This window comes from Onychomys torridus, chromosome 16 (genome assembly GCF_903995425.1).
Source record: "Onychomys torridus chromosome 16, mOncTor1.1, whole genome shotgun sequence".
Classification (NCBI taxonomy): Eukaryota; Metazoa; Chordata; class Mammalia; order Rodentia; family Cricetidae; genus Onychomys; species Onychomys torridus.
The window spans coordinates 20,595,228-20,623,122 of NC_050458.1; the positions used below are offsets into that span (position 1 = coordinate 20,595,228).

Sequence of the window (27,895 nt, forward strand, 5' to 3'; positions counted from 1 at the left end):
GTCTGGCCTATCTTTTATGATTTTTGGTTTCTTCTTAATGTGGACAAATTTCATATAGAATGAAAGCGTATGTGCTGTTCAGTGAGGCAAGAGATGAAGGGCATTTGATGACCAAGAAACAAAAAAACTTGGACAAGAAGGGATTATACAAGTCAAGAATAGAAAATAACTTTCCTTGATGTCAGTATGAAAGGCTATCTACTAGAATAATAAGTGTGGCCTTAGCCTACAAACAGATAACTGCTAAAACATTTTGTATGAGGCAGTAACAGTGATTTTTTTTTTTTTAGATTCACTTGCAAGGTGGTTTGAAAAGCAAAATTTAGATCTGTGGAAACCAGTATGTTAAACTGTTTGTTGAACAAAAAACTATTTTAATTGTGTTTGATGCATCAATTAATTAAGCACCATGAAGACCATTTAGGAATCCACTATTAAGGTCAAGAATTGGGGCATGAAGAAAGACTAGGTAAGACAGAAGTAACAAAAACCAGAGAAAAAAGAAGGGTTAGAAAATTTTTTTAAAAAGTAAGAATCCAGATGGGCCTAAGAAAGGAATATATATCCACACACATACACACATACACACATACCTGGCTTAACTGTTGAGCCTAGGAAATTTGAGCATGATGGAAATATTGGGAGAGAAAATAAATTAGAGGAAGAAACAAAAACACTGCAGGGCAATAGCAAGAACGGTGTTTTGTGTGTTTTCCTGGGCTGCCTTATTGCTTTATAAGCTGTTACTACAGACTGAAGCCAATTCATTAATCAGCCAGTATTGAGAATGACATTTCAATCAATCACAAATTCATTTGACTGTGTTGTCATTAAGCTCACATTTATCCATCTTGTCTTTGGGGATGTTGTTCCTTTTATTTCAAGATCATTTATTGAGCAGGCACCTATTGCAGCACAGACTTGGTGCCAAGTGCTAGGAACACAAGGAACAGTAAGTATGTTGCTTCAGATCTGTCCAATCCTGGGTGACACCTCAGGTGGGAAGCTGTGAAGTGCTAGAGGAAGACCCTTCAGGGGGCACCATTAATTCTCTCTGCTAAAGTGGAGTATACCCGATCCAGGCATGCCTGTACTTAGATGCCTCTTGACCTAGGCCTGTCAGGATTATGTCACCTAGAAGAATATAAAAATTCACATGAGCTTTTATTGGTGAGAACATTTTAGCACATGTTTGCCTTATTAATATACTGAAAATTTTGTATGTTAGCTCATTTTTGTCTTAGATGTAAATCTATTCTGTTGATGCTCAATCAGAGATGCTCCTTTTCCCTAACAAAGATAAGGAAGAGCTGGGATGTGGGCAGATGGAGGCAGGTGGCCCTTTTCTGCTTCTATAACAGACTCTTTTAACATTTGTTACAGTAATTATTGGCTTCCTGCGGCTGTGCCCTTGCCATAGAGAAGGACGTTGTTGTCTTAATCATCATCTAGTAATTACATTATTGGGGAACTTGTATTAGCAAGTGAAAGAATCTAACACCAGCCAAAACAGCAAACAGAGGGGAGAATGCCAATTTACAGACTTCAGTATCAGGAAAGAACAGAGTCAGGCTAGAGCCACACACTTGAGCACTATTCATGCCTTGGTGTTATTCCTCCCTTTAATTACTTCAATGTAAAGGCTGTTCTTTCCCATGCTGTGTGGTTATATTCAGAATCTTCTCTGCAAACCCTAAAGACAGATTGCTTCTCCTCTAGTGTTTGTAAGTTCTAATTAAAAAATCCTTAAATTGAGACTCATGGCTTCTTAGTGGGTCACATACCAATTGACTGCCCAAACCATATCAGAATGAGTGACTGTGGATTCCTACAGAACATTATGAAGCTGTTATCAGAATCCCAGGAAAAACATACAAAAAATATCAATGGATGCCCAATCACTATATACACAATATTTATAAATGAAGCACTTTTGATTGAAGGACTCCATTATGAGTTTCATCATCCACAATCTCATATAATCTTCAAGTAGTTCCATAAAAAAGGCATTATCATCTTTTTCAATGAAAAACTATGAAGAATGGAAGTCAAGTGTTTAGTATAAGATTTAATTTAAATTTAAATAATTGAGTAATTTGGCATTATTATAATTCAATTATTTATTAAATACAATGATTTAATGAAGTGGAAGTATACATTATTTAGCATATGATTAAGTAGCCATTATTTGGGAAATTCAAGATTTGAGCCTGCCTGTATATGAACATATAGCATATGCATATCCAAAATATATATAAATGTACATTAATATGTATATATTTGAATGAGTATCCTAGCACTTAATAAATATGTGCTTCCCAAAGATGGAGCCCGTGGCAAATTATATCATTTTTAAATGGGTATGCAAATTTATTTTTTATATAGAAAATAAAAATTGGTTAAATATGCAATTCTACAGAACACCAAGCATCTTCAAAGGATCTTCAATCAAATTATAGAGAAGAGCAAAGCCAAAGCTAGAAGACTGATCCCAGAACAAGTTGCTCAAGCATGTATAACTAGCATGGTTCCATCCTTCCCTGACACCTAAGTCAGTAAACTGATATTTGCCAGAGCTCATCAATATTTTGAATTTATGATTGTCCATGCTGAGGTCATTGCTTTTCAAAAATTACTAGTGCTGTAGACCAAGCAGAGTCAGTAGTTTTGGAACATTTTAACTGTGTTAGGAAAACTCTTCAAGAATGGTTCCCCGTGAGTAGAACCATGTAGTCATGTACACTCAGCATGATGATGTAATTCAAAGTTAGATAAGAATCTTGGGGAAATTCCCCGAAGGATCTTGCCCCACTGCCAGGTAATCTCTGGTTCTGTTTCTGGGCAACACATTGTTGTTTGTTGTTTTTAAGTAGCCAAGACTTGACTTCCCTATTTTTATACATAAGCTGCCATGCAGAGATACTGAGAGCAGACCTATAACCCCTGTAAATCACCCTTCATTTTCTGATCTTGCTGCTTTCCTTTTATGATTTTCTGAAGACAAACGAGAGGACAACTTCCCCTCAATGTGTTAGGCTAGAGAGAACTGTGATAAAACATCAGCATGGTCCCATAATCTCCACAGTGTACTTCCACAGCTCCCTCTGAAGGCCAGCTAACCCAGTTTCCTGGTATGTTGTTGTTGTTGTTTGGGATTTTTTGTTTTTGTTTTTTTAAGACAGGGTTTCTTTTTGTAGCTTGGAGACTGTGCTGGAACTTGCTCTGTAGGCCAGGCTGGCCTGGAACTCACAGAGATCCTCCTGAATGCGGGGATTAAAGGCTTGCACCACTACCGCCGGGCCATTTTCCTGGTTTTAAGGCCTATTTTACATTATACATCACCTTATTCTGTTGACTCCCATCAACTGAGTCACTGCTAAAATATATGACTATTTAGACAGTGACAGATCCCTCCTCGAGACAATCAGTGGTAAAAAATCCAAGAAGGATAGCCTTACTCCCCACTACATTTGGCAATAAATAGAAAACTGTTTGACTGGTTTCTCCTCCGCTGTCAGTTTCCATCCCAGAGATATTCTTAGTTATTCAAAGAGTGACATGTTGTGGGTGGATGAAATTGCCCTTGGTATGGGCAAGTCTAACATGGGTAATTTAAAACTACCAATGAGAATGAAAACAAAGACTTTGGAAAGTTAACTAGTACACATAAGTTGGAAAAGTCTGAGTATTAGTCAACTTTCTGTAGCTGTAACAGAGTACCAGAGAAAACTAACATGTAAAGAAAAGGTTTTCTTTAATGCTTAGCTTTAGAGAGATCCATTACTTTTAGGCCATGAGTGGCGGCATATATGACAAAGGCAGAGTGTGTGGAAGAGAAAACTGCTTAGTTCATGGACAAGAAGCAAAAGAAGAGGGAGGGCTAGAGTCCTAAATCTCTTGTAAGGGAATAGTCCCAAAACCCAAGGAACTTCATATTAGCGCGCGCGCACACACACACACACACACACACACACACACACACACACACACACACGCGCGCGCGCGCGCGCACACACACACACACACACACTCGCGCGCACACACGCACATCCCGCTAAAGGTTCCATCACCTTCACTCCTTTTACAATCCCTTAAGACATGGATTGCAGGAGACCACTCGCCACCCAAATTATAGCAGCTGGTCATTGATATGATGAGAGCTTGAACTTGTGATGTTTATGATTAGAGCCTATGACTTTACCAGTTTATACCCAACCTTCCAAGTATGATTGCTTCCTATAGAGGATCAGTAGGAATTTGTCTTCCCCCAAGCCTTCTTTGATCTATTAGTAGTTCTTTCAGCAGAAAAAAAAAAAAAAAACAAAAACAAAAAACTATTATTGTTTACGATTTGTTTTCTAAGAACTCATGCCTTTGTATTTCGGCTTCTCTTTCTAATTGTTCATTTCTCCTTCTTATTCTATTAGGCTGCAATAGCATAATAATATAGGCTCAGGATAAGCAAAACCACAGAATTCTATGAAGCTGATCTTAGTAAGTACTTGAGTAAAAAGCAATATTGTTGTAATAGTAATGTGTTTGTACAGGAGAATATTCCTACCCTTTAAAGATATTTGGTGATGTATTTAAGGATAATATATAGACATGTCTATAATTGAATATTTTTATCAGCCAAAAATATAGCTGAAGCAGTGGCATCAAGCTAGTGGTTATGTGTTAGTGCTGGTCCGTCTGTCTTTCATCTTTCAGCACATAAAAATTTTCACGGTGAAAAGAAAAAGACCATGTAGTCCAGTGAAATGTAATAAAGGTTACAGTGTAATGGCTGAGGTAGTAAATACATAAGGATGACCACTTTTTAACTTATTAAAACACCAACAGAGGAGCACACCAAATGAATACTCTTCAGCAATTGGATGAGATACCTCTAATTTGAAACCACCCTATGAGGTAGGCAATGTGGAGGTATTGTGTTCCTGAAAATATTGTGTACCCTAATAAACTTATCTGGGATCAGAGAACAGAACAACCACTAAATATAGAGGCCAGAAAATGGTGGCACACACGCCTTTAATCCTATCACTTGGGAGGCAGAGATCCATCTGTATCTCTGTGAGTTTAAAGCCACACTGGAAACAGCCAGGCATGGTGATTCATGCCTTTAATCCTAGGAAGTGATGGCAGGAAGCTAAAGGTATTTAAGGTGTGAGAACGAGGAACTAGGGCTGGTTAAGCTTTTAGGCTTTTGAGCTGCACAGTTCAGCTGAGAGCCATCCAGTCTGAGGAAACAGGATCAGCTGAAGAACTGGCAAGGTGAGGTAGCTATGGTTTGTTCTGCTTCTCTGATCTTCCAGCATCCACCCTAATAACTGGCCTCTTTAAGACTCTTTAAGATTCATGCTACATCACAGGATTTGTCCCATTTTTACAGTAAGAAAACTAAGACTCAGCAATGTGAAACAAGAATTTTCAACAATTCTATGCAGCCCCTCTGCCTTAGGGAGAGCTGTATAGAAAGGACTGAATGGAAACAACCTCAGACAGGGAAGCAAATGAAGGTACCAAGAGAATGATAAACCGATGAAGGGAAGCAAGGCAAGCAACTGCAGGTCCTGAGAAGGTGCACATATTTCAGCAAAGTATATGGAGAAGGAACAGTACGCAGGTCCATTACAACAACCGTATTCCCCGAGGCACAAGAGGCATCTCAGGAATAATCAGTCCTTCTACAGAAGGCTTCTGCTGAAAACTGGAGACGAAACTGAATTTGAAAAGAGAATGCAAGGAAGGAGGAGGAGGTTGTTTTAGGACTGAATGAAGCTTTGGGGGGGGGGGGGGCTCATGCCACATGTGCCACTTAATTCTAATGGTGATCGGATTGCTGACAACACCTCTTCTGCCTCTAAGATTACTTTTAACAGGAGAAAAGACAATTTCCAGTGATTCACTCAGCATTTCCAAATGAATGTGAGAATTTTTTACATACTTACTCCATTTGAATTCATGGAACAGACTTGAGTTCAGCTATTTAATTTCAAATAAATCCTACCTAAGAAAATGTGGTCAGCTGTAGGCTCTGGTGGAATTCTGCTGGAAAAATTACTACAATATTCTGATAGCCTGGAGGGGCAAACAAATGATCTTTAGAAACTCAAAACCAGGTTATAGCTTAGTTTTTCCTCGGTTTTTTAAATGTAAGTGGCTGTTGTTTTTTGTTTTTTTTTTTAAACGAAGGAAAGGTGGCGTAAATATGCCCAGTAATCCAATGAAATATTTCCAAAATACTGAAAGATAACAGTAAGACATGGGCGCGGGGCTTTCCAGGGCTTGTTTTTATGCCTCCCTTCTGTTTTCATTAAAGTAACTCTCAAAGATTAAATAACTAGGACCCAAGTGGAAGGAAAAGATACAAGTTGTTTACTTCCACTCTAGCAGGCAGGCTGGGTACAGTCAGACAGATCACAAGAACCATAATCCCGTTTCTGTCCTCCAGGATCTCCCATCAGGAGCCACCAGGGAGCAGCAGATAACTAAGTCACTCCCCTTGCCTCATCCAGTGAGACGCTTGCATGGAAATGAATAGGAAAGATCACAGGGAGGGAGGAGGGGAGAGAAACACTAACAGTACCAATACTCATATCCATGTGGCTTTACGATCTTCCCCATTACTGAGCAGGATGTGTCTCTTTAGTCCCTTTGCGTAGCTCAGCAATCCAGGTCCCAAGAAGGGGAGAACAAGAACTCATCCAAAATCATCCCACATGTGCCAAACATGGGATTTGAAGAAAGCCACGTAAAATTTTAATCCTAATTTTACCATTGACACATGCCTCAGCCATGTTGATGCTCCATTACCTCTACTTGACCTCATTCCCTCATCTATAAAATGGAGCTGAAAATAGCGTCCTTCTGAAAGGTTGCCATGGGGATCAAATGATAAAGTACATGTCAAGTAGGATGGACACGTTGGCTCATAATATTCAATAATGATATCATAATATCTGTAAAGTGTCATATGATTCATACAAAGTATAGCCAGTTCCATTACATTCCAAGTGCCAGGCAGTGCTAAATTGTCTATGTGTAGCAAACACACACACACACACACACAAAAAAAAAAAAAAAAAAAAAAAAAAAAAAAAAAACCAACAACAACAACAACAACAAAAAAAAACAATTGTTTAGTATGGCAGCCAATCCCTTAACTCACAGAGAACTGGATGTAAGTTCTAAACAGAAATGAGCTGACACATTGTATATAAATAGATATTTTAAACAACAAAGGTAATCAGAAGAATTTAACTCAGTCTGGTAATGGTAGAGAAGAAAACTGTTTTCTACCTGATGTCACTATGGGGCAGGAATGAGGGAAGAAAGGAAAGAAGAAATGAAGAGATGAAAAAAACTCCTGGAAAACACACACACACACACACACACACACACACACACACACACACACACACACACAAAGTATTTTGTCCATTCTATCACTGACTAAAACAATACTCAGAAAGATGAAAAGGTTCCCAGAATGCCGGGCGGTGGTGGCGCACGCCTTTAATCCCAGCACTCGGGAGGCAGAGGCTGGTGGATCTCTGTGAGTTCAAGGCCAGCCTGGTCTCCAAAGTGAGTTCCAGGAAAGGCACAAAGCTACACAGAGAAACCCTGTCTCGAAAAACCTAAAAAAATTAAAAATAAAAAGGTTCCCAGAATGCAGAATCCCTCAGGTAGTGAGTGGCAAACCCGGGTCTCAACAAATCTACCTCCAAGATACATTCTATGTGACTTAAGTCATTGGAATACTAATATGATTCCTGCTATCTTTCTTGTTTGAGGATAATACTAATTGTCCAATTATTTTCCTTGTGACTTCCTTTTTCTCTCTGAAAACCTTGACAAAGTGCCAAGTTTCCTAAAATCCAGCATCTACTGCGAGTCACCTATGACAACAAAAAGTACCAAGCTTCCATTAGAAGGGCAGAAACAGACATGGGAGGATTCTCCTCGGAATACTCAGAAATCCTATGATAATTCACAAGTGCTTTGAGCACACAGGGTCCTGGTGGGTTTTTGGTCTTGTTTTTTTGTTTTTGTTTTTACTATGAATTAGAGCAAGAATAGTTTCTACCTCCTGGAATTGCCACGATGCCATGTCAAAATCCTTAGCTGGAGTGCACAGCACATACTAACCTTGCTAAATAAACATCCCCCAGCACTGGAAAACACTACCCAGTCCAAACATAACTCCTCTAGTCTGACCACAGAAATCATCTAAGAATCTTTATAAAAAGCCAGTTCCAGAAGGATCCTGTAGATATTCTTGTAAAACAGCAAAATGCTTGAATAATCTCACAGCCTGGAATCTAATTTTCCCATCATTCCTCAGGCTTTCACTATCCTGAGATTGTTGTGGTGATAATGTGGGTATCTCATCACAGCATGGTATGTGTTATGCTCTTTATTTCCAAAGCACATTCACATTCTGATCTTGTTGATTCTAAAACAATTGGGCAAGTCAGGGAGAGTAGGTAATATCCCACAAAAGGATGAGGAAACACAGAAAACAGGAGAGAATAACATTAGCCACTATCATTACACACCAGGTGTGCCCCAGTGTCCTGTGTATATTAGCCCTTGTAAACTTCTTAGGAGCCCATTCAAGTAGGTGTTGTTATTTAATTTTCAGGAAAGAAAAGTGAGACTCGGAAAAGAAGGTCATATGTTCATATGTAGCTGGAAGTTATAGTTTTCCTTGTTAACAAATTCAGAAAAAAAAATCACTAAAGATGTGCTAAGTGTGTAAGTTTGAAAGACATCAAAAGATAGTTTTAGCTTGGTAATACAAGTTAGGATAGAATGTGAATTAGGTACAACATTTTGGACTCACCAAAATAGGATAACTAATGGAGTATTTTCTCTGAATTTGTCAAATGTTAATGGACTGGACATTGTTATTGTAATTATTGACTATATATATTGTATATAGTTTTCTTATATTAGTTATAACCTTCCTTTATTATTTTAGACAAAAAGGGGGAAACGTGGTGATATTTTGTTGTACTCTAATAAAGCTTACCTAAAGATCAGAGGATAGAACCAGTAGCAGAGTTAACCTCAGAGGTCAGGCAGTGTTGGCACACACTTTTAATCCTAGCACTCAGAGGCAGAGAACTGTCTGGATCTCTGTGAGTACAAAGCCACCCTGTACTACACTAGATTAATCCAGTTTAAAAGAGAAACAACCAAGCAGTGGTGACACACACCTTTATTCCAGCACTTGGAATCACACACCTCTAACCCCAGTACTTGGGAGTCACATACCTTAATCCCAGCACCACAAAGGTTGAGACAGGAAGTGATATGGCAAGGCAGAGAAAGGAATGTAAGGTGGGAGGAGACAGGAATTAGGCCCTTTCAACTGAGGACTCAAAAGCAATCAGTCTGAGGATTTGTGGAGACAGGATCTTCTCTTTTTGGCTGAGGAGTTGGCTAGGTGAAAAGTGGCTGTGGCTTGTTTCCTCTGATCTTTCAGCATTTACCCCAATATCTGGCTCTGGGTTTTTATTATAAGGCCATTTAGGATTCATGAAACATTCACATTCCTCCAGATAGGTAGTGGAGGAGCTGGGACTCAAATCTGGACCTGCCATCCTCCAAAATCAATCAACTCTATCACCAACTTACTAAAAAATCACTCAAACTATTAGTCACTAGCACCATATTATAATTTGCATATTATTATCTTCTACCCTAGTCCAAGGCACCTTTAGTTAAAGCCATTCATTCAGCCAGTTTGAATTGTTCAAGGTGCTGACGCTATACTCATCTGTAGCTGAGACAGTCTCTGCCACATACAACTGCTTGTCAGCTGTCCACTACTTCTAGTCACTTATTCTTAGCTGGATTTCCAGTCCATGCCTCAAATTGTGTGGCTCCTCTAATGATGACAGAAGAAAAGTGAAAGGATAAAACATATTGCATATTTCTTCTCCTTTTATTAATTTATTAATTAATTTGTTATTTGATAACTTCATGGGTAGATTACATGATGAGTACTCTAACGCCCTACTGTCTCTTTCACTCCCTCCCACTCCTATCTACCCCTCTATTGGTGAAATTATTAAGGCCACTCCACGTAGTTAAAAAGGAGGTTTATTTTGTGGGGTAACTTACAAATGAAGGGATAGGTTACAGGGTCTGGCAAAGGTATGGCGCAGTCCGGCAGTGTTCTCTGGAGAACTCTGCTGGGTCTACCTCCAGCATCCAGGGTCCCAGAACCAAGAGAGACCTCTCCTCTCGATCCTGGGTCTTCAGCTTCCTCCCTCAGCCCCGCCTTGTGGGCGTGACCATTACCGAAGCCTCAATGAGGGTTGGAACTTCCAGGCCAAGGCTGGGATGGTTACCCCTACACCCCTCTTCTTCCAAAAAAATCTATTTCTTACATTCATGTCTGTTTCTTGTATTCTGTGACCCACTGAGTCTAACCAACACCTTCTATGGTTTGGAGCTCTCTTCCATGTGACCATGCATTTGGAGCTATCAAAGTCTCGTGGGCTCAGCAATGGGTTCAAAGGCAAAGAAAATGAGCCATTGTCCACTCCCAGCAATAAAGGACAGGGACCCATCCACGATAAATTGTTGACAGTCTTGAGGGGGCTGGGTACAGGTAACTGCAGCTGCTGTGATGATTGCAACTGAAGTTTTCTTTTCAGCTGTCCAATCCTTGTGGTCTAGGTATATTCCCGTATCCAAGTTGCAATGGCATTTCGAGCATGATCTCCTTCCCCTGGGAGAATGTTCTCAGTCCTTCTTTGGGATGATCAACTCTCTCTTGCTTTGTTTTAAAAGGGGCTGATGGTGAAAAAGGAGACACAGGAGAAGGAGGCAAGGATGGCAAGGTGGGACGCAGGGGACCAAAAGGTACGCTAACCTGTCTGAAACTGCCACTGTAATGTGCACATGTTCATCCTTTCCTGCCCCTTGTCTTGGAAATTAGCAGTTTCACAAAGCTCTTTGGTCCAGAGATATATGTAATGTGCTTCAGATGTGAGTTACAGAACCAACCAAGGCTCCTATGAGCTTGCCTAATGGCTAGACTTCGTCGTATTTCTCAAACTATATCATTAAAGCTGGTCAGGAGGGTTCACACTCTGTGGTGCAGGGAGTAGCAGTCTCAGAGAAAATATAAGATGGTGAGTTATAGGAAACATAGCTGTGTTCGTAGAAAGAGCTGCCTGGTCCTTTGAAGGACTCATCTTTTCCCAGTCTCTGTATTTCTTTACTCCTCTTTCCTTATAATAGAACATGACATAACAGGGCGATGACGGGTCCTGTAGGGAGCAGAAGCACAGCAGACAGTGGTAACACAGTAGCTATTTGGATGCTTTAATGAATCAACCCAAGATTAAACATTACTAAAGCTAAATAACAATTAAAAAGCTTCTAGGTTGCCACCATGTATCTTCCAAACACCTGAGTTCTTCCTCCACTCACCAAATGGTTCCCATGGACCACTCATTTTAAATTTTTGAATAATTTAAAATACCCTTAAACCCCCAGAACCTCAATCTGAGAAAGACTGATTTAAGCTCATTCTGAAAGTTCTCATGTCAGTTGCTAAGTTATTCTCACGAAACCAATTTGTAACTAGTAAATGTTTTTTATATTATCACTTCCTGTTACTTATTTATCAGGTTGTGCGGTTTTTTTCTTTTGTTTTGCTTTATGCTATTTTTTTATTTTTTTTTTATGAGAGTTCTTGCTATGTAGCCTTGGCTGGTTTGAAATTTGCTCTGTTGATTCAGGCTGGCCTCCAACTCATAAAGATCTGTCTGCCTCTGCCTCCCGAGGACTAAGATTAAAGGTGTATGCCAGCATACTCATTTTTATCATTTTTGACATTATTTTTATTTTTAAAAGCAAGCAAACAACTTTAGAATATTGTAGGGATGAGTTTTAGGATTACAAGCTTAGCAATAAAGCAAGCTGTGATGGGTCACATATGCAATCCCATCATTCAGGAGGCTGGAGGTGGAACCACTGTATTTGAGACCAACCTGGCACCCACAGTGAACTCCAAGCCAATCTTGGCTACAGTGCCAGATGCTGTCTCAAAAGACAAAAACGAGCAACAGAACTTCAGCAAGACAATTTCTGGTGTCTCTTTCCTCACCAGATTTTATGGCTACACATTCCCTTCTTTGTTTTGAAGTAGCTATAACTGTCAAATCTTGTTTGAAAGCACAGAGAGAAATCAATCCTAAAGCAAAGCCAGAAATGTATCTAAAGGTGAACTTATCTAAAAACAAGCTCCGCTGCCTAGTTACCCTTTCTTTCACAAATCCTCTCCTGAGAATATTGCTGAAGTAAATGTTCTAATACTAACATACTCAGAATTGTCAAAATTACTCACATTTCAATGAATAGATAGTGTCTGACTCTGTTTAAACATAGTATATATAGTATAAGATACATGTTAGTGTCTTGCTTTCATTTCCCAGTACTATAAAATGCTCTGAAAAAAAAAAAAAAAAGCAACTTAAAGGGGAAAGTGCTTCTGGTTTTGTGTTACAGTCCATCACAGGTAGAAAGCCACAGCAGTGGACGCTTGAGGGATCGTACACATAGCAACCACAATCAGGAACAGAAAACAAGGGATGCAAGTGTGTCTACCCACCTCCTTCTTTTCTTTTATGTGTGTGTTTACAGTCTAAGACCCAAACCCAGGAATGCTTCTACCTACGATGAATGGGTCTTCCCACCTCAATGAATATGACCAAGACAGATATGTCTGCAGGTCAACCTAACTGTTGACAAAGTTAACCATCCAATTAGGTCTTGATAGATAGATAGATAGATAGATAGATAGATAGATAGATAGATAGATAGATGTATATGTATGTATATATTTCTTTGAATTAAAGATCATGTTAGTCACATCCTTAAAGGAAAGAAAAAGCCTCATACTATAATAATGACTTGCTTTGTTTTTCAGGAGTAAAAGGAGAGCTGGGTGATATGGGAGCCCAGGGCAATATTGGCAAGTCTGGCCCCATTGGCAAGAAGGGTAAGTTGGCCATGTCATTTTCCAGTTCAAATAAAAGCAAGGTGAACACATTATGTCATAAAAGATGGCTTTTCTTTCCTTTAAACAAACAAAAAATGGTGTTTTTTCTGTCTCCCTAACTTGAGTCTTACACAAGCAAGCTCTCATAGCTCAAAACCAGAAAGACACGGAGCAAATTTAAGCAAGATTTCAAAACAGAGTCAAGCATAAAGTTCTGGAAGGCTCTATATTGAATTCTGTCCCTGGATCTACTGCTAGCTATTAACCCTTGCTAAAACCCAATCACACTGTGATTCAAAAACTGTCATGATTACTCATAAAACACAATGTAGACAAGTATAAAGTAGAGGAATTAATAATATTGTCTCCATAATATATTAGTAGGACAAGAAACTGAAGTATATACAAAAATGCTCACCATTTCTAATATATTCTGCCATAAGTGCAACCTCAATATTAGAAAACACATAGTTGCTCCTTATTCCCTTATCTCCCCTTCCCTGCCCTCTTGTCATAAAGCCTCACAGTGGTAACAAGTCCCAATTGTTCTCATATGCAGTAATTCATATGCAGGCATTGTTCCATTGGAAACACAAAGCTGAAGGATAATCAGCAAGCGTTGCCAACAGTTCAGAGATCGTTCAGAAAGATAAGATTTTTCTCAAGAAGAATTATAAGCCTGAACAACATGAGCAGTCAATGCACCAGAGGGGAAAGAGAAATAAGGTTGATATGGGGAGAAAGAGAAATAGGTCTTGAGGAACAACAACGTGTTCCTATGCAGCAGATAAAGACATTTGAGAGAAAACGGAAGAAGTAGTCCTACAAATGTTCAGATTGGAAGACGCTCAGTACCACGAATGTTATGATTATTCACCCTGTATATACTCTCCATAATTCATAAATATTTGAGCCTTTGAATAATTGATCAAGTACCTCATGGTGCTCAGCACTGGATTCTTTTTTTTTTTTTTTAAGTTTCTTTTTTTAATTAATTTTTAAAATTTATTTTACATACTGATCACAGTTTCCCCTCCCTCCTCTCCTCCCGGCCTGCCCCCCCTACCTCCTTTCTATACCCACCCCCCATCAAGTCCTCCTCTGTCTCCATTCAGAAAGGGACAGGCTTCCCATTGGCATCAACAAAGCATGGCACATCAAGTTGAGGCAGGACCAAGCTCCTGTGTGACCGTTGTATGGCTTGATCTGTTTTGGGGGGCTCCTAGAAGCACTGAATTCTTAGAGTTAGGTTGCCAGAGTGGAACCTGAACTGAGACTGTGGCTTTTAGTCCCACCTGGAGGCTCTGTATTTCCTCTTGTCTCCTCCTCTCCCCCAATTCTTCTCCACTTCGTCCCTTAAGGGTTTCCCTTCAGCTGCATTCGAATACATGGATGGGCATCTCTCTTGTCTATTCACCACTGGTTGAAGTCCTCACAGCTGGGGAAAGCTACACACTAGCTCTACACAGTGCAGACAGCCTGCTGTAGCCCGAGTCAGGTGGTTTTATCAAAAGCTGAGGAGTGTTGGCTTCAGAACTCTTCATTTGCACAGGCCCTTCCCCAAACCCTGGGTGGCAGCCTAGCATGGTTTACATGACCATATGTCCTGGTAAAATTTGTAAATTAAGACATTGCATCTCTGTCAGCTGAAGTAGTGATACTCAGTTTTTTTAAAAATGCCCCTCCAACAAGCATAACATGCACACATGTATACATACATATAGATATAGATGGATGTAATATATTTATAAATATTAAGGTACATCCCTCTTTCAACCCCGAAGCCATTTGCACTCCTGAAGTGATATTACCACTGACGAAGCATGGGTTAAGACCACCCCACTATCTCCAGCTCTAACTTCCTTCTATCATCCTTCTTGTGTTGGATGGTTTGGGAGTGGACACAAGTATTCAGGGAGTGAATTAAGATGGGCTTAAGTGGAGAAAAACATTTAGTTTGGACTTAAGGTGATACGTTTATGTAGTTTGAAGTTACTTTCATAATCAGTCAAGTTATTACTAACAAGCACAATGAAGGAATGACTTCCAAGAATACTCCCACCGCCTACTGTGCAGGTCAATACCAGTCATGAAACAGAAGTACTGACTGTGCCCAGCGGTATTCAGCATAAGAAATGTGGAGACACCGACAAGTTAGGGAAAAAAAAATGTTTGACAAACATAGGGCCAGAGAGAATCAGGAGTTTTCCAGATCAGACATCTCAGGTACGACGTGGCAAAGGATTTACCAGATTGTGTTCTCAAATGTGCTGATAATCTGAACATGTGTATCTTATCAATAACAAGTTGCAAGGATGGAAGCACAGTAATATAGTTAATAATGAAACAAGTCCTGAGCAAGAGGCTACAGCCTGTATCAGGCTAATCTTTCTGAAAATTATAACTGGCTAGGTTTAAAAGAAATAAGCATACATATATTTGAAGAATATTTGAGAGAATTGTCCAAATTAATTGGAGTATGACAGCCATCCTCTGGAGCAGAAGGGATCACACTAATGTTGTGTATTCTGTGTGACTCTTCTCCTAGGGTACTCACCAGTTCATATACAGGAGAAGGCAACATTAAGAATCTGAGATGTGAACAGAAAGTTGCTCAGACTCAGCTGATTCTGAAAAACTGCCAAAGAAGGAGGCCTGGGATAACGCTCCATATTTTTAGTTATAACTCCAGAAAATTTCAAAATACTTTAATTAAACATATACCAATTTGTGTTTTTTAACATAGCAAACTAAGTGTACAAGGAAATACTTGATCAAGAGGAGAATATAAATAACAAAAAATTATTTAAAAACATTCAGTGATTAAAAAAAATGAAAATGTCTCTCTCGAGATTGGTAACAAGATTAGTATAGTTCCCTAGCACAAACTCTAACCAACATTTCTCATGAGCTTCTACCCATAGCACAAATTCAAGAAAAAGAACTAGAAATCACGAGAGTAGAACATAAACTGAGATTCATTATATGTAGATGATTTATTGCAGAACCAAAAAATTCTAATAAGCTGCAGATGAGATATCTGTACAGATAAGATTTTTAGGATGTCAAATAAACAAAAAAAATCAATTTGATTTCTACATAAGAGTGATGAAATTAAAATAATACTATTTATCATAGTATCAAGGTTATTATGTACCCAGGAATCAATCTAGTAAAACTTAGATAAGCTCTCCACAGTAAACACAACACAATGGTAGTGTAATTAAAGGATACTGGAGAAATAGAAACAAAGTTGTACAGATTATGAAACTCTATGTTATTTATATGCCAGTGCCCCCAGACATGATCTTTATATTCAATACCTTTTTGACCAAAATCTCAGAAATATTCTTTTGAAAAATCAATAAGCTAATGTAAAATGTATGTGTAAATGAAAAGTACTAATAATACTCAGAGAGTCATATAATAAAATAAACAGTGTTGGAAGACACAAATTACTAAATTAAAATACTTACTGTAAAATTATAGTGTGGAGATAATATTAAAAGAAACAAACCAATGGAAATGAATAGAATCCAGAAACATCCAAATGGTTGATACCAATTTTCAATAGAATATCAGCAGCCCATCACTAAATAGAACTGGGTTAGTTAGATATTTATGATTCAAAATTAATAATTGAGCCACTGAGTTGTCTCAGTGTGTAAAAGTACTTGCTGTTTTGCATAAACATATAATTCAAATGGCCGAAGTATGTCTAGGGTCATTTCAGAAATTGTTGAGAATTCTGTCCAAATCCCAAGCCAAAATTTACTTAATGATATTTTGTGAAACTCAAGCCAGCAATTCAAACAGCAATTTTAAATATCGAACCCTCTAACACTACACAATCAAAAGCTACACTACATTGATATTTACCTGCTAGGGAATGACAGTAGACAAATGTGGTCTTTGTTTTCCATAGCTGAAACACTCTGTTTACATAACTTTGTATATACACGAAAAACACTAACACCCATAGTATACAGTCATTTTGAGTCTAAAGCAAGGTATTTCAGACAGAGTTCAGCCATGTTGTGTAACATGACAACACACACTATGCAAAGTGTGCATGCTGTATGCTCAGAAACAAGGGTGCAGTGAAGTCGTGGGCTGCAACATGGGTGACCTCTGCCACAAACACATCAGATTCGTTATATCATTAATTTCGAATTAACTTTTTTTAATTTTATGATTTAATTCAATTTTATATATCAGCCACGGATTCTCCTGTCCTCCCTCCTCCCCCCAGCCCTCTCCCCAACCCATCCCCCATTCCCATCTCCTCCAGGGCAAGGACTCTCCTGGGGATTCAGCGTAGCCTGGTAGATTCAGTCCAGGCAGGTCCAGTCCCCTCCTCCATTCACCCAGGCTGAGCAAAGTGCCAGCATAGGCCCCAGGTTCCAAACAGCCAGCTCATGCACTAAGGACAGGTCCTGGTCCCACTGCCTGGGGGACTTCCTAACAGTTCAAGCTATTCAATTGTCTCACTTACCCAGAGGGCCTGATCCAGTTGGGGCTCCTCAGCTATTGGTTCATAGTTCATGTGCTTCCACTAGCTTGGCCATTTGTCCTGTGATTTTTTCCAATCATGGTCTCAACAATTCTCACTCATACAGTCCCTCCTCTTTCTTGCCCACTGGACTCCCAGAGCTCCCTAACTGTTGTAGAACTCTCATCCAATGACTGATGGAAGCGGATGCCGAGATCCACGCCCAGGCCCCAGGTCGAATTAGCTTTTGCTCTTGGCGTTCTCAGAAACCTTTTATTCCTGCCAAGTTTTTCCATGACATCTACATTTACTTATGTTACCCCAAACGTGGTCACAACCCACACTTTAAGAAACTCAGTAGTAAATGACAGAGATGAGGAAGAGTGGCACATCTCTAGTGTGGCTCACTAAGCCCCAAATGGATGGACTTCCAGAAATGTTGATGTGTTAATGAAACTTTCCTCCTTCAGGTTCATTCTCCCTTCACCACTCAGGTATGCAGCACTCAGAGTATGCCTCTGTGACTGTACTCACTGACAGGCCTGATTTTCTCATTCACCCCTGTAGAATTTCCTTCTGTGGGTACAACATGAACAAAATACTTACTGGGTCAGCTGACTTACAACAAATAAGCAAGGTGTTAGACAGATAACATGGTAGGTAAGAGTACTTGCTGAAGAAGCCAAGGACCTGGGTTCAAATCCTGAAGACCAATTTTAAAAAATGGCGTGGCAATTGATTGGCACCTGTCATCATAGAGTTGTGGAGAAGAGAAGGGAAGTGGGGACAAGAGGATCCCAGGGACTTGCTGGTCACCAGTAAGGTTCTAGGTCTAGTGAGAGACCCAGTCTGAAAGAAAAAAAAAATCAAGGAATGATAGGAGGACAGGGCATTCAATGTCCTCTTCTGGCTTCTGCAAGCACACACATACACATACTCACACGTACAGGTGTACATACACCATACTCACACACATAAATATGCCTACACCCACAAAGTGTGTGTGTGTGTGTGTGTGTGTGTGTGTGTGTGTACACCTGTAAACCAACTGAGGACAGTAATTTTACCTTTCCTACAACACAATAAAACCTTTTTAATAATTTTTTTGTATCAAGAATGCAGAAAACTGGGCTGCAGATGTAGCTCAATGTAGCAAGCTTGCCTAGCATGCACAAGCTCTGGGTTTCATACCCAGAAACACACACGTTTACCCACACATGCATGTTCACAGGTCTACATGGGTATGGGTAAAACTGAATAATAAAACACGCTCTTTTCTACAAGGTAGCCTGATTTTCCTACTCAATTCCTTTAAGCAACACTTTTCTACAGAACCAGCTCCACCATGGACGCCCCGAATTCCCTCCCCTATAGAGATGTGCCATCAAAATTTATAAGCAAGTCTTAAGAAAAATGGAGATGCAGTGTTTGGGCTCACCTTGGTTAATTTCATTTCTAATCAGCACTTGGAAATTTATTGTCCTCATTTGGCCATGGCCCTCCTACGTTTTTCATGGACTTAGATCAATCTCCACTTCCCTTCTAGGCTGACCTTAAGGCTGTCACCTGCATGGTTAAGGTAGCTTTCCAGACGTCAATATTTCATTTTAGGAATAAGAAATAAGAATGATTTAGTATAGGTAAATCCAATCTCATGGCAAAATAAATGTTTTTACTTAAGGCCAATAATCCTTTCACACTGCAAGCATTCTGATTTCTTTTTGTTCCTCTGACTATGACCTCTAATTCTTTACTTAAGACACTTGTTATAGACATATTCCCACTCACAGGCCCAAATAAAGTTTTGTGGGTGACTTGAAATCATAATTAGTTTTGGAAAGATAGATATACAAAACCCGAATACTCTGTAAGGGAGCTGAGAACACAGCACTTAGCTGACCTGTGGTTTAGGTTTGCCACCATCCTCTGAATGGAGGCCAGTGTGGATTCCATTATAAGACAGGATTGCTTCATTTACTCCCCTAATGACATCATCATTTTAGGTATCATGATTCCCGTTTAGGAGATGGAAAAATACAGACTTAAGGAAATTCAGCAGCCTGTCCACAAAGCAGCAGGTTCAGGATTCGAACCCTTGGACTTGCACTGGTTTGTCTTCCAATTTGTCACAGAAGGAAAGAACTGTATGTCAAAGCACTGAAAAACAGTCACAGTGCTTTCAGCTTCTTAAAAGAAAAGCCACATGTGGGTTCAAGAAGCCAGTCTGTGGTGGTGTTGTGTTCCCCGAAATATTGTGCACCCTAATAAACTTATCTGGGGTCAGAGAACAGAACAGCCACAATATTAAACATAGAGGATAGTGGTAGCAAACGCCTTTAATCCTAGCATTCCAGAGGCAGAGATCTACCTGAATGTCTGTGTGTTCAAGGATACAGCCAGGCATGGTGACTCACTTCTGCCAGGGTGTGATAGCAGAAAGGTATATAAGGCGTGAAGATCAGAAACTAGAAGCTTTTAGATGGTTAAGCATTTAGGCTTTCAAGAAGCAGTTCAGCTAAGATTCATTTGGGTAATGACTCAGAGGCTTCCAGTCTGAGGAAACAGGATCAGCTGAGGAATTGGCGAGGTGAGGTAGCTATGGCTTGTTCTGCTTCTCTGCTCTTACAGCATTCTCCCCAATAACTGGCCTCAGGTTTAATTTTATTAATACATACCTTTAAGATTCCTGCTACACCACTCCCACACAAAGATCGGGCCAGACTGGCATTTCCATGCAGCCTTTTCTGCTGCAATTCATGGGGGGAGGGGAGGCTTTTCCTGTTCTGACCACCTACCAAGCTTTCTATTTATTTTGAAATGTTAGTACATCATGGTGTCAATCTCCTTGTTCTCTGCTGTGTTTTTATTTCCTTAAAAGCCCATCATTCTTCCAAAGCAAATACTGACCTTCCTTATTCCTGACAGAAACATCCAAGATTTGCCGTGGACACTAAAGCTGTGGATAATAATCCAGAGCCTTTATATATTATGAATTTGTTCCTGATTCATATATTCTTATGATGACATTTAATTTGTAAGTCATGTAAAATAAGAGATTAACAACACTAATTTAAATGAGAAACATTATCACAGTATATTCTGAGAAAGTTTGTGTGAATGTAGTTTCTCCTTTTTTTCTTCCATTCAAAATATATTGATTGCACTGTGTACCCTCTTGTGAGAATGTAAGATGATGTGATGTCAAATATGAGCTAAGAGAGCCAAATACACAGGCACTGTAACAAGGGATCATGATGCCACATAAAAGTTATTTTAAAACATTTTAATGTGGCAGTCTACCTATCTAACTAATGGATGGGTAGCATATACAGGGTGGAAACAATCCAAATGGAAGATTCATAGTCCAGGAAAAAAAAAATGAGATGTTTTATGCTACTCAGAGTAGTATGTAATTTAAACTCATGTATCACTTATTTCTGGAGTTTCCATTTAATAATTTTGGACTATGGTTGAGCATAGGGGGCTGCAACTATGGAAGTCAAAACAGCCAGGAAGAGGAGATTATTGTTCACTCTATTTATTTTATGTCTTTTATGAGACCAGAAGAGGTAATACAACAGAATTAGGATCCATGCTCAATCCACATCAATTTGAAAGAGTTTTAAGTGCAAACAAAATATAAATTATAAGAATTTAAAATATTAATCCCACACTCACAGAACTATTGTGCTAAGTGATGGTGACTTTGGATCTCCTAAAAACTCATTCCTGGTTTCTTAAGTGATTTTTTTATGGCAAAGAGTACTGTTTCTTTCAGAAATGTTCTGTATTTTATTCTTAACTGACATCATTATACACATTTAAGGGGTATGATACTCTGATACATATATGTACACCGTGAAATAATCCGATGGAGTTAGCATGGCTATCACCTCAAACACTTATTGTTCCTTTTGTGGTGAAACAGTCAAGATCTCCTCCAGCCATTTGGAAGCAGAGAATCTGTGACTGTCAACAATAGTCAGCCAGTTGTGCAACAGAACACCAGGGCTTGCTCCTATTAATTCTAACTTTATTCTCCTGAACCAACCTTCCCCTACTCCTCCTTGATCCTACCCTCTCCAGTATCTGCTAGCGATTATCCCACTGTCTAAGTCTACAAACCTGACATTTTGTTCCATATATAAGTAAGATCATGAGGTCTTTGTCTTTCTGTACTTTACCTATTTCACTTTGATAACATTTTCTCTTTAATTTCCTTCATTAAATCATGGGCCAACTTATCTGTGAGGCATTGTGAACTGGGGAGCCAGAAATGGTTGGATTTGAATATCAACACTGCCATTCAAAACACTGAGCATATTATTTGCCTCCATGAACCCCAGTTCCTTCAGTTGTAAAATAAAGGCAATAAACAGCACTCTGGAGATCAGGAGCCTCTTTGCTTCTGTTAGGCAAGCACTTAAGTGTCTGACATCACTGTAAAGAAAGCGTCTACACAGATCAGTCTAGAAAAGCTTGGGAAATCTATAGGATCCCAGTGAAATTACTTTCTTCGATGTATAAGAATCTCTCAGTGAGAAACATTCAATAGACAAAGGTGAGAATAATGAGTGACACCCTCAGAGCAAATGACATAAGGAACCCCATAGGCTGTACAGTGGCCATGGGACAGATGACATCAAGCAGAATATCAGTGTTGACAGCATTGTCCTTTACTTTGTCCTACTAGATCATAAGCCCAACTCCCTGCAATCCCTTACTTCTTATCCAGCTAGGACTCTGCTCCTTCAGCCTGGATGACCTTCAGCCTGTGTTTACCCTTCATAATTTATTTTCTTATACTGCCAGATCACCACTGAAGCATGAAGCTTTATTTCGCTCCTCTCAATGTCTTCTCTTTTGATCTTCAAGAACCTCGACCAAACATTTTCTTTTGTAAATCAAAAACTTTTCCTTTCAATTATTGTGTCTGATGTGGGCTTCAGGAGTTATTTTGAAGTTTTTTTTATCTTTATTTTTTTCTTTCTCTCATTTCAAAAAGCCGGCTTCTTTAAGAATTATTTTTTGGAAGCCTCTGAATGGGTAAGATAATGGTCCCATGAAAAGGAGAACAGAAAGAAGAATTACCAAGGTTGACATTTCAGTCTAATATGATATGACTTTGCAGAGCAGTTATTTGCATGTGTTACTTCTTGACTAAAAACTGTCAATGCTTTGAAGTCCAAGGTTTAATCTTGTCCCCCTGTATATTTTCTCCAAGTATCTAGCTGTTCGTCTTGCACAAAGTAAACAGCAAAAATTTGTTGAATTCATCTGAAAAAGAAATCTGTGCTACTTTTTTTTTTTTTAACCCAAGGTCGAAGTCACCTAGAATGACTTGGAAAATAATAACTACAGGCAGCTCAATGTAGTAAATAGTGGATACAGATTTGCAAAGAAATTGTGTTTTCAAAATTAAAACCATGCTGCACATTGTATTGGCCTTGTTGCTAAGGCCAAGGCCGTATTGTAAGTGAGATAAGTACCGCAAATTCAAATGTTCTTTACATATCCTGCAGGAATTTCAGCAATCAACCTAAATAAACTGTGATTCACCTGATTATCTGTGCCTGTGAGTAACCCAAAGCAAATCAGTTATAAAAAGCAAGGGGTATTAGTTGGAGATTATGAAAATAAAACTTTGGGAGCTGTTTCCTCTGGTTTTAGAGATACACGATGTGTTGTCAGCTTGAAACTACTCACTATATATTTATTGTGCCTTTTTGCTGTTTTTTATTTAGGTGACAAGGGGGAAAAGGGTCTGCTAGGGATTCCAGGAGAAAAAGGCAAAGCAGGTAGGAATGATATGCTCATTTTGTTTTTCATTGATTTCTGACACCACTCCAAATGTGTCCAGCTCAAAACTACACTGTAAAACAAACAAACAAAACAAAACAAAGCAAAAAAACCCTTTCTATGCATTCAACCTTATTTCCAAGGGATAAAGGACATGGAAGAAAAGAACTTCCTGTCTTCCCACTTGTGACTTCCCAAGCCCTGGGGCAGGAAATGAGGGCACATTCCATCCCTGTCAAACTCCTGATGAAAAGTAAGCCTACCAAATCAGGGAGCAGAGGACAGTGTCTGGAACCAAGAGGAAAATCCACACCAGAAGCTACATCAAGAGCCATGTTTTGTGTCCTGAGCATCTGAGCAAAATGCTAGCCTGTGGTTGCCCTGCTGTGCTGATCCTTTAAGGCAACTTGGCTTCAAGAGCTGGGGGATGGGGTTGGGCATTTAGCTCAGTGGTAGAGCACTTGCCTAGCAAGTGCAAGGCCCTGAGTTCCTCCTCAACTCTGGACAAAAAGGAGCTGGGGGAGTCCTCAGAGAACTCAACTTGTAATCTTTGTTATGAAGAAATGCAGTAGGTAGTTTGGGGAGAATTCCAGTCGTTTCTATTCACAGTGGTCTAATGAAGACCCATTCAAAGAACTACCTTGTATTCCGTGTGTTTATCTGTGTACATGGATCAATTAAAGAACAGGGTATTTTTTCAATTGGCTAATAAAATTAGATTAATTTATCATAGTGCCATGTAGTAAAGAAATGGAAAGCTATACACAGCCACCATTACACAGAAATAAAAGAGAATCATTTGAATTCACCACCATGTTCTTTGATCTGCTCCTCCTCATTGTAACACGAGGCAGTTAGAAAGCAGAGTGAATAAAGGAAGCCGCACAACAAATTAAAATAATAGCTACCCCATAAACTGGACGGCTGCCCTTTAAAATTGAACTGCATCTATTCCCAGTATTTAAATGTAGTCTTTGAAACTTGACAGCTTTACTTTACATGGATAATCAGAGTTAACATGTGATTGAATCATGAAAAGTTTCTTCTATCTTGGGAGAGCTGTGTGAGCTCGTGAATAATGCAGTACCAGGAGAGAGGCCTGGCTGCAAATATGTTTTAAGGAAGCTGTAAAAAGTTTCTTCTGAAATTGGGCAGACCGTTTCTGGACTCAACAAAAATGCCAAGTGGCCCACCGTGTGTACACAGTGGTTTGTCTCATTCATTCTTTATAAAACTATTTAGAGTTGTATTTTTTAAAACTCATTCTGAACAATTTCTAAAGAACGCTTTATGAATTCTTAAAGATAAAATAAAATAGAAACTGTGTTTTAAATGAAAAGGTAAACACTTGGTGGTTCATACAAAGATGTACCCGAGCTAGAAAACGGTAGAAAACATGGAAAACACTGAGAAGAGAAATGGTTCTCTCCAGTGGGTTTTCATATTCTTCAGTGTGAACGCATAGCTTTTGCATTTACCAGGTACCATCTGCGACTGTGGGAGATACCGGAAAGTGGTTGGACAACTGGATATTAGTGTTGCTCGTCTTAAGACATCTATGAAGTTCATCAAGAATGGTAAACATAGGAAATGCCTTGAGTCAAGCAAAGTATCATAGTTCAAAAGCCTCCCAAAATATTGATTGTCCTCTCAGAATTCAATATTTTTTATTTCACTGCACAGAATCAATTATATGCATGTGGTATTAATTCCACTGAACAAGAGTAAAGACTATTACTTAAATTCTTTGTTCAAATTAAGTAAGTTTTATTTTCTGTCTGACAGGGCTATCTCCCTAAAGAGGGGTTTGAGAAAATAGCATTGAACATAGGAAGAAGTAGGGCTTATATACCCTCCACACTACAACGGTAGGGGGTTTCCAAGGGTTTTTGGTTACACAGAAATGTGGCAGAACATCTTAGCTTATCAGGGTGTAGGTTAGGGTATATAAGATGTGGAACGTCAAATTCCAGAAAATGAGTCAAGGCCTGGTCAAATCCAAGTTTAGAGAAAATGGGAATGAACTTATTTTGACCTTGTAACAAGATGGCTTCTAATCTTAAAATAAAGTCAGGCTGGTCTACCAAGGGGAAGAAGAAAAGAGCAGAGTTGGGCAAGCTGTGCCAACAGAATAAAGAGAGACAGAGTCAAATAGAAACAGCACCTTAGAAAATATGAACAGAACCAAGGCCGCTTCCTTGAGTCCTGGGATAGCACATAACTACTAACAATATAGCATTTAGTGTTTTTCATTATTATGTTGCAATGCTGTGAGTTAACCAAAGCCTGGAAAATGCCATGCCCGAGGATACAGATAGCCGAGTAGGGTTTTCTTTACTCCTCTACCAAAAATACATTCATTGCAGGTCTTATGTGTGTCTATAAATTTTTCAACTTGACCGTTTTTCTCACCCCTTGTCTGTTTTCCCACACTAAACAGCAGTAAAGTCTTCAACTTGGAAAGGGCAATGCTGAGACAGTTTTATTGAAGGAACTGATGCAGTGACTGTCATGGCTAGACTTTCACTTAGTGTAATCTAGATGTATGTGTTGCACATTAGCGGAAGCACACAAATGCCATCTTGTGTTCAGAGTCAACATGTAATGATAGAGGCCTAGGATATACTAAAGCTTAACTAAGCAACTTAATTGGTTTTAAGTTCTAGTTGTTAAGTCATAGATAAGATTCTGTAACTTGGGGCTGGAGAAGATGGCTCAGCAGTTAAGGGCTTGTACTGCTCTTTCAGAAGATCCCAGTTCAGTTCCTAACACTCAGGTCAAGCAGTTTACAGCTGCCTGTAACTCCATTTCCAGAGGATCTGACACCACATCTGACTTCAATGGGCACCCTCACATAGCATGGTCTATACATAGAGAGACACAATGTATTTATATGTATATTTATGTGTGTGCGTGTGTGTCTGTGTGTGTGTGTGTGTGTGTGTGTGTGTGTGTGTGTAATTTAAAAATAGAATTCTATATCTTACATGACTCAGACAATCACGAACACATCAGAACCAAAAGTTATAGAATTTCAGTGACCACAAATTTCTTGGTGAAGCTAAAGACCCCAAAAATGAAACCAAAAGCACAAAGAACATATTATGAGTTGAAGTTGATTTTCAGTGCCTAGTTGTATCTTGAAACTGAGTCCATAGCTAAGTTTCACTTACAGCTGTGTGGATAATCTCAATCATTGTGTATGTCCGTATCCTAGAAACTCAACCTGAAGTGGACAAACATTTTTATTATTCCTAGACTGTCTACTTTATTTGCTTTTAGTAAGCATTTGTCATGTCTTGGGCTGTTCCAGGCACTGGACTGAAGAGTGTCAGACATGAGCACCGACCTCACGACAGTTCCCAGTTCAAGGGAAGATACACACAAGCAGACAGCAGATTGGAAGGGACAATGGGAATATAGACAACTCCATGTCCAGCAAGGGGCATTGGAAAATTTATATATAAAACACATTTTCTCTGAGATCTAAAAAAAAGCAGTGTCTTCCCAGGCATGAAAAATGTGAATATAGAAGAAAGGGGGACAAGCATACCTGCAACATCAGCTAGATTAAAAAAATACTGCGATGCTATGGTAACAGCTCTTGTTAATTGGGCTTTGTTACCAGGGCTGCTAATGGACAGATGTGTGGGAAGCTAAGGAGGAAGGGGAAGGAGGGCAGATGGTAGACTTTTGTTTTCACTTGATAAACAGACAGGCACAGAAGAAAGGAAAGGAGTGACTGACTACTTCCTTATGACCATGCAAAACAGCTCTTGAATGCTGAGTAAGTGCATTGAGATCTGACAATATTATATAGGTATTTGCTTCTTCTTTTCTTGAGACGTGTTAATGATATTCTTTCCTCCCTTCAGTCATAGCAGGGATCCGGGAAACGGAGGAGAAATTCTATTACATCGTGCAGGAGGAGAAGAACTACAGGGAATCCCTGACCCACTGCAGGATCCGGGGAGGAATGCTAGCCATGCCTAAGGATGAGGTCATTAACACTCTTCTTGCTGACTACATCGCCAAGAGTGGCTTCTTCCGAGTGTTCATCGGGGTGAATGACCTTGAGAGGGAAGGGCATTATGTGTTCACAGACAATAGCCCATTGCAGAACTACAGCAACTGGAAAGAGGGAGAGCCTAGTGACCCCTATGGCCATGAGGACTGTGTGGAGATGCTGAGCTCCGGCAGGTGGAACGACACAGAGTGCCATCTTACCATGTATTTCGTCTGTGAGTTTGTCAAAAAGAAGAGATAATCTCCCGCATGCTGCACAGTCAATCTTCTCTTAGGCCCCCCAACAGTTTTATCCACCTTTGCCCTTTCTAATTACATTCCTTTATCCACTGTGTGGCCTAAGAGTCCTGTATCCACTATCCTCTTCTTCTTTGTCAATTGTGACAATTTTATGTGACATACTGTTTGCTTAGTACATTCTTGAGGATCTTTCTCTTTACCCTTCTAACTTAATGGAAAGAAGGCTCTAGAACTCAAAACAGGGAAGGAGAGGGTTGTTCCTAAACAACACATGTTATAGTCCTTTTGTTAAATTGCCCCTTGCTATTAAT

At 39.4% G+C, this 27,895-nt stretch overlaps 1 protein-coding gene across 1 annotated transcript in view; it reads left to right on the forward strand.

Annotated features, from left to right (window-relative positions):
• Colec10 (collectin subfamily member 10) overlaps window positions 1-27,585 on the forward strand; it is a 40,318-nt gene extending 12,733 nt beyond the window's left edge. Inside the window, exons 2-6 of the mRNA XM_036207642.1 lie at window positions 10,810-10,881; window positions 12,956-13,027; window positions 23,264-23,317; window positions 24,800-24,895; window positions 27,194-27,585. Coding sequence (XP_036063535.1) covers window positions 10,810-10,881; window positions 12,956-13,027; window positions 23,264-23,317; window positions 24,800-24,895; window positions 27,194-27,585 — 686 coding nt within the window. The remainder of the gene's footprint in view (window positions 1-10,809; window positions 10,882-12,955; window positions 13,028-23,263; window positions 23,318-24,799; window positions 24,896-27,193) is intronic.
• The last annotated feature ends 310 nt before the right edge of the window (window positions 27,586-27,895 follow it).